Source organism: Mastacembelus armatus, chromosome 21 (genome assembly GCF_900324485.2).
Source record: "Mastacembelus armatus chromosome 21, fMasArm1.2, whole genome shotgun sequence".
Lineage (NCBI taxonomy): Eukaryota > Metazoa > Chordata > Actinopteri > Synbranchiformes > Mastacembelidae > Mastacembelus > Mastacembelus armatus.
The window spans coordinates 23,144,076-23,157,582 of NC_046653.1; the positions used below are offsets into that span (position 1 = coordinate 23,144,076).

Here is a 13,507-nt window from a genome sequence, read left to right on the forward strand (position 1 = left end):
ATATCTCTGCCTAACCAATCCCTAAAAACCTAACCACATCTTTTTATCACTACAGCATGTGACCAACATGGTGCCAGTGTTTCTGGCCGTCCATCTGCCCTTCCTGTATGTTTTGCTGTTTGCTTTATTTACCCAGAACTTTGGTGAATAAAGCAATCATTTACGACCCTAATAAAAAACAGAGTCCTCCCTTGCAATACACAACAAAGAAGATGCAGGAGGAGAGGTGGAGTGCTTGTGAGGCTAGAACTGAGGTCGTGCTCTACATATGTTCCCTGAATACCCTGGATTACATCTGTCAGTACTCAGAACGCCTTCCACCCAGCTTATTAACTCTCCGCGAACTTCAGGTCTAGGTGAAGGTTTGACACTACCTGTACCCCAAGAAGTTGTAGACAGGTGTATTGCAAATGCAGGAAGTATAAACTACATGAGTCTTTTGGCATTATGAGGAAGTGTGTGGCAGACTACCAGAATGCTGTGAAAACGGCTAAATCCCAATATTTGTCTTAAATTTTTGTCAGTTCCTATCACTATAGTGTTATTAAGAACCATAAAGTTCTAATGGATGTACACATTTTTTCAGCAACCTTTGAAAAGTTTTCAGAATTTTTCATTGAGAAAGTTTCAGACAAGTTGGTCAGACAAGAGATAGATTCTGTTACATTACAACTGACTATGCTGACGTTTCTACACGCTCTGCTGTCTTTGAGTGGTTTGAACGCCAGTTTGGCATCTTCAGACTGAAGGAACTTTTTCATCGTTAATATCACTGTTGGTTCCACTATTTGTATGTGTCCGCACTGTGGCAAACAAGAACTGTAATAGAGTTTAGGTCTCTGTTTTGGGGGACTTTTGTTGGGACTTTTTGTGGTGTAGGTACTTTTTAATACAATAGAACCTACAAGTCATGTATGTTTAACGTGATTCATCAAACACTAACCCAAAGCAAGAACTGGCCACCATGGTTTCTAAAAGGTAATTTAGTTGTTCGGATCCTGGATTTGGAACTTCCTGCCACGAACTTTAATTCTGACAGTCCACTTCCTGTATTCCTTTTGTGTGGTGCTTGTAGCTTGCTTTAATTACTTTGATTAGTTTCACCTGTAATTGTTCCCAGAGCTAGTAATCACCTGAATTTGCCACACCTTCTCCATTTCCTCCACTGGTGTCCAGTATCTTTTGGGATTGATTTTAAACTGTTAGTTTTGAAAGCTCTTACTGGGAAAGCCACCAAAATAATAGTCTTAGGTCATCAGGGCAGCTTGATTTGGAGGTCCTGAGGTCTAGATGTAAGAGATGGTGTGATTAACTCACTGTCACTGCTTGTGTATATAACACACTGGCCAACTACTAGTTGTGAAGTGCTATATAAATAAAGGTTCCTTTGATTTGATTTGAATAGATTTATGTCTAAACTTAACCTCATAGTTTTGATTCTTAAATGTAGCCAAGTTCCTAAACATAACCATATAAGGTTTTTGGAATGGAGGACCTGGGCTCGATGCTAGTTCAAACTGGTGTGGAAGGTGAGAATGAACTACTGTCAGCTGACCAAGTGGAGTGATAAGGTTTTAGGCACTTGTAGAGAATGACATTAGGCTTAGTGCTATGGTCCCGCTAGTCCCAAAGTTCATACACCTCCTTTAATGGTTTGTGTGCCCGAGTCTAATAATTTTTGTCTAGCAGTCTTACAGTACTTTACACCTGCCCATTTTTCCTAACTAAAAAAAACAACTGTTCACTATCCATATAATATATCCCAGGTACTATTGTTATGAGACAACAATATTTGCATCATTAATGATTAGTCATTATTTGGCTCGTGCATGATCTGTATGTAAAACTGATTATACAAAGGTTACACGTTCTCACCACAAAGTATAAAAACATGTTTTTGTTCATGTAAAACTCTCATTTCAAGCACCAAGCAGTGTCTATCTACAGTATGTTGGCCTCACTGGAGCCAGTCTGCAATATTTTAAATGTGACAATGGATTTAATAGATTTTCTAAACCAGGGGTAGAAAAAGGCATAGATCACAGGGTTTAGACAGGCATTAAAAGAGTATAAACATATCACAAAGGCAGCAGATGACGAATTCATCAAATCATCTTTGCTTGAAAGAGAGACACAATAAAATGGGCAAAAACACATTAGAAACACAGTTATAACAACACCAAGAGTCCTGGCTGCTTTGAGTTCAGATTTTTTAGCAGTTACTTTCCTTGAACCCTGGACTGTGACAGTTGTAATGTGAGACCTCATGGCACGAGCCTGAGACACAGCCACCACAAATACTCTCATATACAGAACCACAATAACAGTAATGGGAAGAATGAAGGAAAAAATAAGATCTACAATTCCAGCAATGTAATTAATGACAATTACACACTCTCCAAAACAGGAGTTATACCTGCCTGGTTGTTCCAGGTTATCCATCAGAATCAGACTCTGAAAGATCACAGAGCAGATCCAACACAGACAAATACAGACCTTAACTCTTTTTTGTGTGACTTTAGTGGAGTAATGCATAGGGTCACAAATAGCCACATAACGGTCAATGGATATGAGCACCATGGTTCCTACTGAGGTAGAGGAAATGATGTAGTCTAGATACTGATACAGAGCACACATGAGGTCACTGAGGAACCAGCAGCCTTCTATGAGCATAATTTGAAACAATATAAGGAGCCCCACGAAGAAATCTGAGACAGCCAGAGAGAGGACGAGAAAGTTGGTGGGGGAGTGAAGCTGCCTGGAGAAAAATTGCCAGCAATATATTTATCATTATTTATAATAAAAATTATGATTCAGATAAAAGCAAAAACAACAAAGACTGAAATGCAAAAACATTATGTCTAAAACTACTAATTTTCCAAATTAGAAATCAGAGAATTATTGCAATTAACAAACAGTTTTTTAAAATCACATTCATAAATGAATAAAATATGTGGATACTTGAAGTGTGAGATGGAGATGATGACCAGCAGGTTGAGAAACACAGTGAGCACAGAGATAGAGAACAGCAGAATATAAGTCATCATGGTCTCAAAGTGAGGACGCTTTGTCTTCACACAGGAGGAGTTGAGGAGCTGTGGAAAGCAGAGTTCAGTTTCCACCAAAGTCTCCATCACCAGAGAGAGGAGAAGCTGCTGAGCTCTGGCAGCTTTTTGACCTGATTTATCACTTTCCTCACCTCCCTCTCTTCCCTTCTCCTACTATGACATCACTACTATGACCTTTGTGCTCATCTGCCTCAGGATGTAGTCTCTGTTTATGTCTATCTTTGTCCTTGCACCTTACATGTAAGGTCAAAGTTGGCAGAACTGAAGTCAGAAATGGTTTCTGTAGGAATCCGCTCACTAACGCTTATTTATGGGTTTTGCACCAAGATTTCTCCAACAAATAGACCTTCTACAGCTTACCACACCTGTCTCCTCTGTTAATGCGAGTTGGTAAAGAACTTAAGAGGCGTCCAGAAGACATTGGTCTTTGCAGGTCCTCAATGTTCCAGAGCTTTTAGCAATGCATCTTAATGCTTTTAGTACAAAGCAAACTTAAAGCAAATCTTTAGTTAGACCAGATTCCAGCCTGTGCCTGCGTTGGACTTCTTTGCCAATATCTCATCTATTCCTGAGTCTACCTCTGAGTCAGCCCTCCTTATGAAGAAAAGGGATATTACCAGGTCCACCTCTAAATCAGACACCTTGTCTCTCCCTGGTGCTGTCACCACTGATGACCTTCCGGGGCCAGTCATCTCCACAGATGGCTAGTCAGTTCTCGAGCATGTTCCTGGTTTAACCATCATTGATCATGTCTTGTGTGTTCCTGAGTTGCATCCTGCCCATTCTCCAGAGAAAAGCTGGAGGTGAGGCAGACAAGGGACTGGAGCTGAGACAGACAGGAGACTGGAGCTGAGGCAGACAGGGGACTGGAGCTGGAGTGGACAGGGGACTGGAAATGACTGGCAGGGGACTGCAGATGAGACAGACGGGGGACTGGAGCTGAGGCAGACAGGGAACTGGAGCTGAGGCAGGCAGGGGACTGGAGCTGAGGCAGACATGGGACTGGAGCTGGAGTGGACAGGGGACTGGAGCTGGAGTGGACAGGGGACTGAAGCTGAGACAAGCAGGGGACTGAAGCTGAGACAGGCAGGGGACTGGAGATGAGACAGGCAGGGGACTGGAGATGAGACAGACAGGAGACTGGAGCTGAGACAGGCAGGGGACTGGAGCTGAGACAGAAAGGGGACCAGAGCTGGAGTGGACAGAGGACTGAAGCTGAGGAGGACAGGGGACTGGAGCTGAGACAGACAGGTGACTGGAACTGAGACAGACAGGGGACTGGAGCTGGAGTGGACAGGGGATTGGAGCTGAGATAAGCAGGGGACTGGAGCTGGAGTGGACAGGGGACTGAAGCTGAGAGAGGCAGGTGACTAGAGCTGAGACAGACAGTGGACTGGAGTTGAGACAGACAGGGGACTGGAGCTGAGGCAGTCAGGGGACTGGAGCTGGAGTGGACAGGGGACTGGAAATGACTGGCAGGGGACTGCAGATGAGACAGACGGGGGACTGGAGCTGAGGGAGGCAGAGGACTGAGCTGGAGTGGACAGGGGACTGGAGCTGAGGGCAAGAGGGAACTGGAGCTGAGACAGACAGGGGACTGGAGCTGGAGTGGACAGGGGACTGGAGCTGGAGTGGACAGGGGACTGGAGATGAGACAGGCAGGGGACTGGAACTGAGACAGGCAGTGGACTGGAGCTGAGACAGACAGTGGACTGGAGCTAAGGCAGACAGGGGACTGGAGCTGAGGCAGACAGGGGACTGGAGCTGAGGCAGACAGGGGACTGGAGCTGAGGCAGACAGGGGACTGGAGCTTGAGTGGACAGGGGACTGGAGCTGAGGCAGACAGGGGACTGGAGCTTAGACAGAAATGGGACTGGAGCTGGAGTGGACAGGGGACTGGAGTTGAGATAGGCAGGGGACTGGAGCTGAGAAAGACAGGGGACTGGAGCTGGGGTGGACAGGGGACCGAAGCTGAGGCAGACAGGGGACTGGAGCTGAGGCAGACAGGGGACTGGAGCTGAGACAGACAGGGGACTGGAGCTGGAGTGGACAGGGGACTGGAGCTCATAGACCAGCAGGTGAACAGAGTTACTGAGCTAATTTGGCCCAGCTTATAGAAGGATTTGGCTAAGACAGGCAGACTGCAGTTCACGGAGATAGACAGAATAACTGACCAGTAGTGAACAGGGGAACTGCACTGTGCTAGGTGGGATGCAGTGCACTCAGAGCTGAGATACTTATCAGAGACAAACAGGTGAACTGGACTGAGACAGTCAGGTTCTGGACCTTGGGGACAGATGGGTGAGCTGAGTAGCAGACGAGGAGTGAACAGGGGGACTGGAGAGTTTAACTGGATCTAGGATGTGCAAGGGTAGAGTATTCAGACAGGTTGCAAAGGCTGGAACAGTTGTGAGACATGATCTGGCACTGAGCAGAGAGGGAATGGGGTTTTTCAAATATGTGAGCAGGGGATCACAAGGTTCATATTAAAAAAAATCTGGGCACTAATGACTAAAAATAAAGGTGCTACCAAAATAGAGCCCAGACCCGGAAGTAGAAAGCGATCAAGTGAGTTTTGAATGTTTCACAATATGGACAATGTACCGTATGTTGTCAGATTGTATATATACTACGTACCTGAAGTAAAAGACTTATGGTTTATAAAATTTAAAAGTACAACTCAGCTAGAAATTATTTAAAAAATGATGACTTTAGCCTATTCCATGACTCTCTTCCAGTATCTAGTGCCATGGAATTGCAAACACAGAGAAATATACTTGCACAATGAAAACTGAATAAAACTTTTTCCTAGTGCCAACATGCAATAAAACCAAGATGTAATATTCTATAAATAACATTACTTTTCCGTCTTTTGTTTGATTCACTTTTCTTTTTATCAATGCTAAAATAATCATAAATTATTTCCATTAACAAAAGTTGTTGTTTTAGTTGGCTGTTTTATGTCCTTTGATTATTGTTTTAGTATTATTATTAGATTTACTGTGTTCATAAGGTTGTGTGACTTTGCACAATATCCCCAGGGAAGAAACCAAATGACGGCTGATGTTTGTTACCAGCAGACCCAAGTCTTCCTGCACCAATGTGAACGCAAACACCTTTGAATTACATCTAGAACTGAGACTTTAGCATCACAGTGTGTCCACAGATGTGCTGTACTGTCATAATGATACGTCCTCACTGAATCATGAAAGGCCTTCTTGCTCAAAGTAAAAGCAAATTAATAAATTCAAAGTACATCACTGTTGCACTGCTTAGCAAATATTGTATTGCAATATACACTATGAAAGTACAAGTACATGTAGACTGATGAACCAAAACATTATGGCGTGTGTGGGCTCTCTGACCAGTCTGCAGCTACACTGTAATACACTGTGTTATAATACATTCTTCCCATAACCATCATTGACATTTTCTTATGCTTGTGCCACAAAACCTCTAGTCTATATTGCCTTCATGCAACAATGATATACCAGTTCATGGTTTGTCCCTACCCCCTTGGTCAGGAAGAATTTATGACTACAGATAATTTGACCTTTGTCAAAGTCGCTCAAGACGTTACACTTGAGCATTAGCCCATGTCCACCATGCTGGCTACAACTATTTGATTTTAGCCAGACCTCATTAAGGCAACAACTTTTTTAAGCTCATGTTTATGATCTACATGAGAAAATGTTCATACAAAGTTTAGTTGTTCTGACTACTTTCAGCACACTTTTATGTGTGCTGCTCTCAATTATCTGTGATGAGCTATTTTTTTTTTTTCTATTTTTTTTCTATTATTTTTTCTATTATTTATTATTATTATTTTATTATTATTTTAACCTCTCATTTCAGGCTCTGTGCAGTGTCTCTACATTACATTGGCCTCACAGGAGTCAGGCTGCAGTATTTTCAATGTAAAAATGAGTTTGACTGATTTTCTAAACCAGGGGTAAAATAAGGCATAGATCAGAGGGTTTAGACAGGAGTTAAAATAGTACAAGCATATCACAAAGGCAGCAGATGAAGTATTCATCAAATCATTTTGACTTGTAAGAGCAACACAATAATATGGACAGAGACATAATAAAAAAACAGTTATAACAATACCAAGAGTCCTGGCTGCTTTGATTTCAGATTTTTTAGCAGTTACTTTCCTTGAACCCTGGACTGTGACAGTTGTAATGTGAGACCTCATGGCACGAGCCTGAGACACAGCCACCACAAATACTCTCATATACAGAACCACAATAACAGTAATGGGGAGAATGAAGGAAAAAATGAGATCTGCAATTCCAGCAATGTAATTAATGACAAACATACACTCTCCAAAACAGGAGTTATACCTGCCTGGTTGTTGTAAGACGTCCTTCATTATCAGACTCTGAAAGATCACAGAACAAGACCAACACAGACAAATACAGACCTTAACTCTTTTTTGTGTGACTTTAGTGGAGTAATGCATAGGGTCACAAATAGCCACATAACGGTCAATACATATGAGCACCATGTTTCCTACTGAGGTAGATGTAATAATGTATGCTATGTACTGGTACACAGTACACATAAGGTCTCCAAGAAACCAGCAGCCTTCTATGAGTATAATCTGAAACAACATGAGGAGCCCCATGAAGAAATCTGAAACAGCCAGAGAGAGGATGAGGAGGTTGGTGGTGCTGTGAAGCTGCCTGGAGAAAAAGACCAGGAACATATTTATCATTATTTAAAATATCAATTAACATTCAGATAAAAGGAGAAACAGAAAAAAAAATTGAAACAGACGATTATCATTGCCTTTGCCACAGTGTTTTACATTTATATTACTTTCATAAATTGATTAAATGTTTGGATACTTGAAGTGTGAGATAGAGATGATGACCAACAGGTTGAGAAATACAGTGAATAGAGAGATGGAGAACAGCAGAATATAAGTCATCATGGTCTCAAAGTGAGGACGCTTTGTCTTCACACAGGAGGAGTTGAGGAGCTGTGGAAAGCAGAGTTCAGTATCCACCAAAGTCTCCATCACCAGAGAGAGGAGAAGCTGCTGAGCTCTGGCAGCTTTTCACCAAAGCTTTCTCTTAAACAGCTAATTTATGTCTTTCCTCTCCTCCCACCCCTCCTTCTCCCCTGCTGAGGTGTTTTTTTCTCCAAAGAGAGAAGGACAGAATGAGTATGACTTTTGTACTTAGTCTTCTGAGGTCTGTGTCAATTCTCCACCCTTAGCTTTAAGACAGATATCCATGATCACAAAGGTGGGAGGGATTTCTTTTCAGACTCAACGTGATCAACTACACAGACAGGACAACTAAAATGTGCCATGCTGATACTTCCAGTCTAAATTCTGAACATGTTGCTTTGGCAAAAATACACTATAATTTTCATCATAGGTATACCTCAACTATGAGAGACAAAATGAGAAAAAAAATCCAGATTCAAATCACATTGTTTGATTTTTAAAGAATTTATTTGCAAATTATGGTGGATAATAAGTATTTGGTCACCTACAAACAAGCAAGATTTCTGGCTCTCACAGACCTGTAACTTCTTCTGTAAGATGCTCCTCTGTCCTCTGCTCGTTACCTGTATTAATGGCACCTGTTTGAACTCGTTATCGGTATAAAAAACACCTGTCCACAACCTCAAACAGTCACACTCCAAACTCCACTATGACCAAAACCAGAGAGCTGTCAAAGGACACCAGAAACAAAATTGTAGTGATGGGCAAGTGAAGCCTCATGAAGCACTGAGGCTTTCCTGACAATTGTGCCGAAAAAGATTCAAAGCTTCGAGACTTCAGTGACGGTGACGTCTGGTGGACAACTGAAGAAATAGCAACCTCTAAAGAGCACGAATGAAGCACTGGCACTGTTTCAATCCCATGACAGCAATAAAAGTTCAGACCTCTTGAGATCAAAATGATCCCAAACTTTAGAACGTCGCTTATTAGTGGGACTCGCCATGAAACTTGCCAAAATACTCTCACTCTCACTCTCCAAATCCTGAAGCAGAATGATGCATCTTATACAGCTGGTATGGCACCAAACCACTCAAACCTGTCAAACCTGTCAAGCTGTCATTGCCTCAGAATGCATTGAAACGCCATGAGCCAATGACACACACTGAAAGACTATGAACCAATGAAAAGCTTTGAAACATTTTGAAGCAATGAAGCGCGAAGCGAAACAGTGATGACGTTCGAAGCCTCGAACGTCATCAGTCACGTGACACTGGTGTTTCGATACAGGCTCCGACACAGCGTTTCGAATCACTCCGCTTCAGGAAGAGTGACACAAGCTCCAAAGCCTCGGTATCATTTGCCCATCACTACAAAATTGTAGTCTGCACCAGGCTGAGAAGACTGAATCTGCAATAGGTAAGCAGCTTGGTGTGAAGAAATCAACTGTGGGAGCAATTATTAGAAAACGGAAGACATACAAGACCACTGATAATCTTCTTTGATCTGGGGCTCCACACAAGATCTCTCTCCGTGGGGTCAAAATGATCACAAGAATGGTGAGCAAAAATCACAGAACTACATGGGGGGACCTAGTGAATGACCTGCAGAGAGCTGGGACCAAAGTAATAAAGGCTACCATCAGTAACACACTACGCGGCCAGGGACTCAAATCCTGCAGGGCCAGACGTGTCTCCCTGCTTAAAGCAGTACATGTCCAGGCCCGTCTGAAGTTTGCTAGAGAGCATTTGAATGAAGAGGACTGGGAGAATGTCATATGGTCAGATGAAACCAAAATAGAAGTTTTTGGTAAAAACTCTACTCGTCGTGTTTAGAGAAGAAAGAATGCTGAGTTGCATCCAAAGAACACCATACCTACTGCGAAGCATGGGGGTGGAAACATCATGCTTTTGGGCTGCAAAGGGACCAGGACGACTGATCCATGTAAAGGAAAGAATGAATGGGGCCCATGTATCATCAGATTTTGAGTGAAAACCTCCTTCCATCAGCAAGGGCATTGAAGATGAAACGTGGCTGGGTCTTTCAGCATAACAATGATCCCACACACACTGCCCGGGTAATGAAGGAGTGGCTTTGTAAGAAGCATTTCAAGGTCCTGGAGTGGGCTAGCCAGTCTCCAGATCTCAACCCCATAGAAAATCTTTGAAGGGAGTTGAAAGTCCGTGTTGCCCAGTGACAGCCCCAAAACATCACTGCTCTAGAGGAGAGCTGCATGGAGGAATGGGCCAAAATACCAGCAACAGTGTGTGAAAACCTTGTGAAGACTTACAGAAAACGTTTGATCTCTGTCATTGCCAACAAAGGGTATATAACAAAGTATTGAGATGAACTTTTGTTATTGACCAAATACTTATTTTCCACCATAACTTTCAAATAAATTCTTTAAAAATCAGACAGAAATATGTAGTTTGGTCCTTAGACCGTAATCCTTTATTTTTGTTGGAGTACTCTGTTGTATCTCATACTGACAATAAGGGGTAACTTTAGTGTCCAATAGTGAGATTTTGTGAAGTATTATCAGTGTGTCACAGTGTGTGTATCAGAGTGTGTTACAACAGTGTCTGACTGACAAGGAGGAGGGACATTAGTTCAGTAATTAGGAGAAGATGTCAGAGGAGGAACAAATTAGCTGGAGAGTTGTCAGAGCTCAGCAGTGTCTCCTCTCCTCTCTCTGATGGAGGAAACTGAACTCTGCTTTCCACAGCTAAACACTTCCTGTGTGAAGCCAAAGCGTCCTCTCTCTGACACTGTGCTGATTTACATGATACTGTCCTTTATCTCTCTGCTCACTGCAGCTCTCAACCTGTTGGTCATCATCTCCATCTCACACTTCAAGTAGACACATATTTCATCACTACAGTAGTCTAGTAGCTGTGCCAAAGAAATGATAGTGGAAAAATGTCTTTTTTCTCTCTATGTGCTGTTGAATTTGTTATTTGAGCTGCTTATATCTTTATCTTTAATGCTAATCAATACTACAAACAATGAGTATGTTGCTGTCTTTCCTCTCCAGGCAGCTCCACACTCCCACCAATTCCCTCATCCTCTCTCTGGCTGTCTCAGATTTCTTCGTGGGCTTCCTCCTGTTGTTTCAAATTATGATCATAGACGGCTGCTGGTACATGGGTGACCTCATGTGTGTTGTGTATTATGGTTTTGATTATATTATATGTTATTCATCAGTAGGAAACATGATCCTGATATCCATTGACCGTTATGTGGCTATTTGTGACCCTCTGCATTACTCCATCAGAGTCACTCAAAAAAGAGTTCAAGTCTGTGTTTGTCTCTGTTGGATCTGTTCTTTCTTTTATTGCATTGTGTTTTTGAAAGACAACCAGGCCAATATAATTCATGTGTTGGAGAGTGTGTGATAATCTTCAACAAAAGTGAACGAGTTGCAGATGTCATTTTGATCTTCATTCTTCCCATTACTGTTATTGTGGTTCTGTATATGAGAGTATTTGTGGTGGCTGTGTCTCAGGCTCGTGCCATGAGGTCTCACATTACAACTGTCACAGTCCAGGGTTCAAGGAAAGTAACTGCTAAAAAATCTGAACTCAAAGCAGCCAGGACTCTTGGTGTTGTTGTAGGCGTCTTTATCATTTGTTTCTGTCCTTATTTTTGTGTCAGTCTTGCAGATCAGGAAACTTTGTTCAATGTTTCATCTGCTGCCTATGTAATATGTCTGTACTATTTTAACTCCTGTCTAAACCCTCTGATCTATGCCTCTTTCTACCCCTGGTTTAGAAAATGTACAAAAGTTATTGTTACACTTCAAATACTGAAGTCTGACTCTAGTGACACCAACATACTTTAAAATGACACAGTGGAGTGACTGTGACTGATATAAGTTGTTTACTGTGCTTGTTAATGTTGAGTCAGATACTTTAAGCACTGTCCAGTCACACCAGGTAAATTCTTAAATTCATAGTCTACACAGTTATAACGTGGGTTAAGTGAATAAAACTTTATCTGTAAGCAGAACAATTGTTTGTTCTCTCTGACTCAGTGAGTTATAAAAATAGAAATAACAGGCATTTTTCATGTAATGGAAGAAAAATCTGTAGGAATAGTGACTGCATGAGCTCCATCCATCGATCCATCATCTTTACCCCCTTAGTCCTTAACCAGGGTCCCAGGGATCTGCTGCAGCCTATCCCAGCTCTCTTTGGGTGAAAGGCAGGGGTCCACCCTGGACAGGTCACCAGTCCATCACAGGGCCACATAGAGACCAACAACCTCACACACTCACACTCACTCCTATGGGCAATTTAGAGTCACCAATCAACCTGACATACATGTTTTTGGACTGTGGGAGGAAACCAGAGTACCTGGAGAAAACCCACACAAGCACAGGGAGAACATGCAAACTCCACACAGAAACTCAACCTGACATACATGTTTTTGGACTGTGGGAGGAAACCAGAGTACCTGGAGAAAACCCACACAAGCACAGGGAGAACATGCAAACTCCACACAGAAACTCTAACTGCATGAACTCTATGTTAGTAATGTATGTTAATTCTCCTCTTTTGGTTAAGTCATTTAAATTTACTTCAAAGTTATATGTATTTGATGAATGATAAATATCATAAACTCATTGATTTTAGTTATACACACAGCTTCTTATACTGAATAATTTCTGAACTGCAGCTGCATATTTGTTCAAACCTTCATCAGATCTAAACAGCTGCTGCTTTCCCTCAGTATACAGGGAAAATCCACCACAAAGGCAAAGCTTGTAGGAGTTCGTTAATTCTTGTTATTTATCATCTTATTATAGTGGAATGGTTTGTCAGAGAATTCAGAAAAAAGAATAAAAAGCATTCCTGACAGGAATGGTTATGTATTTTTGTGTTGCTAAACATTCACAATAAACAGTTCCATCCATCCATCCATCATCTATACCCTCTTATTCCTTAACCAGGGTCCCAGGGATCTGCTGGAGCCTATCCCAGTTGTCTTTTGGGAGAAAGACAGGGGTACACCCTGGACAGGTCACCTGTCCATCACAGGGCCAATACACAGTACCTAAGTGTTTTAGTACTATCAGTAAGATGCTTGAATTCATTAGAAGTCATTCACAGCATGACTGGATCTGTTTGGGGGTCAAAATAACCAGAAAATTAACAACCGTTCAGTTTGGTTTCTGTAATCAGCATTACAGTATTAGTTACCTGAGAACCTGCCAGTGACGGTGAGAATAACGGTATTCCCCTGCAAAGGTGAAAGTCCAGTGTTGAAATCCAAGGCTATATCGAACCAGGGTTGATGGGGTACTGGAAGTAGTTGGAGGAAACCGGGCAGTTTCTGCATGAATAATTTATACCGTGCACAAACTGGACAAGCTGTGATATATTCCACTTCTTCCAGCTGGACCGATGACCACCAGAGTCATTGACTCACCATGAAGAGCATTCTGGTGACCCAGAACCCAAATCCCTGGGGAGTTGACGCT

General features: G+C 42.2%; 2 protein-coding genes and 1 pseudogene across 2 annotated transcripts; 1 reads left to right on the forward strand and 2 right to left on the reverse strand.

The window, feature by feature from the left end:
• Positions 1 to 1,941: 1,941 nt before the first annotated feature.
• LOC113123718 (trace amine-associated receptor 4-like) lies at positions 1,942 to 3,134 on the reverse strand. The gene is made up of 2 exons (XM_026295961.1): positions 2,962 to 3,134; positions 1,942 to 2,758 (listed from the first exon to the last, which is right to left on the reverse strand). Exons 1-2 carry the CDS (start codon positions 3,132 to 3,134, stop codon positions 1,942 to 1,944), a joined length of 990 nt encoding a protein of 329 aa, XP_026151746.1.
• A 3,805-nt stretch (positions 3,135 to 6,939) lies between these two features.
• On the reverse strand, positions 6,940 to 8,094 carry LOC113123147 (trace amine-associated receptor 4-like). Its single transcript, XM_033325800.1, has 2 exons — positions 7,922 to 8,094; positions 6,940 to 7,756 (listed from the first exon to the last, which is right to left on the reverse strand). Exons 1-2 carry the CDS (start codon positions 8,092 to 8,094, stop codon positions 6,940 to 6,942), a joined length of 990 nt encoding a protein of 329 aa, XP_033181691.1.
• A 2,936-nt stretch (positions 8,095 to 11,030) lies between these two features.
• Positions 11,031 to 11,866, forward strand: LOC117152791 (trace amine-associated receptor 4-like; annotated as a pseudogene).
• The last annotated feature ends 1,641 nt before the right edge of the window (positions 11,867 to 13,507 follow it).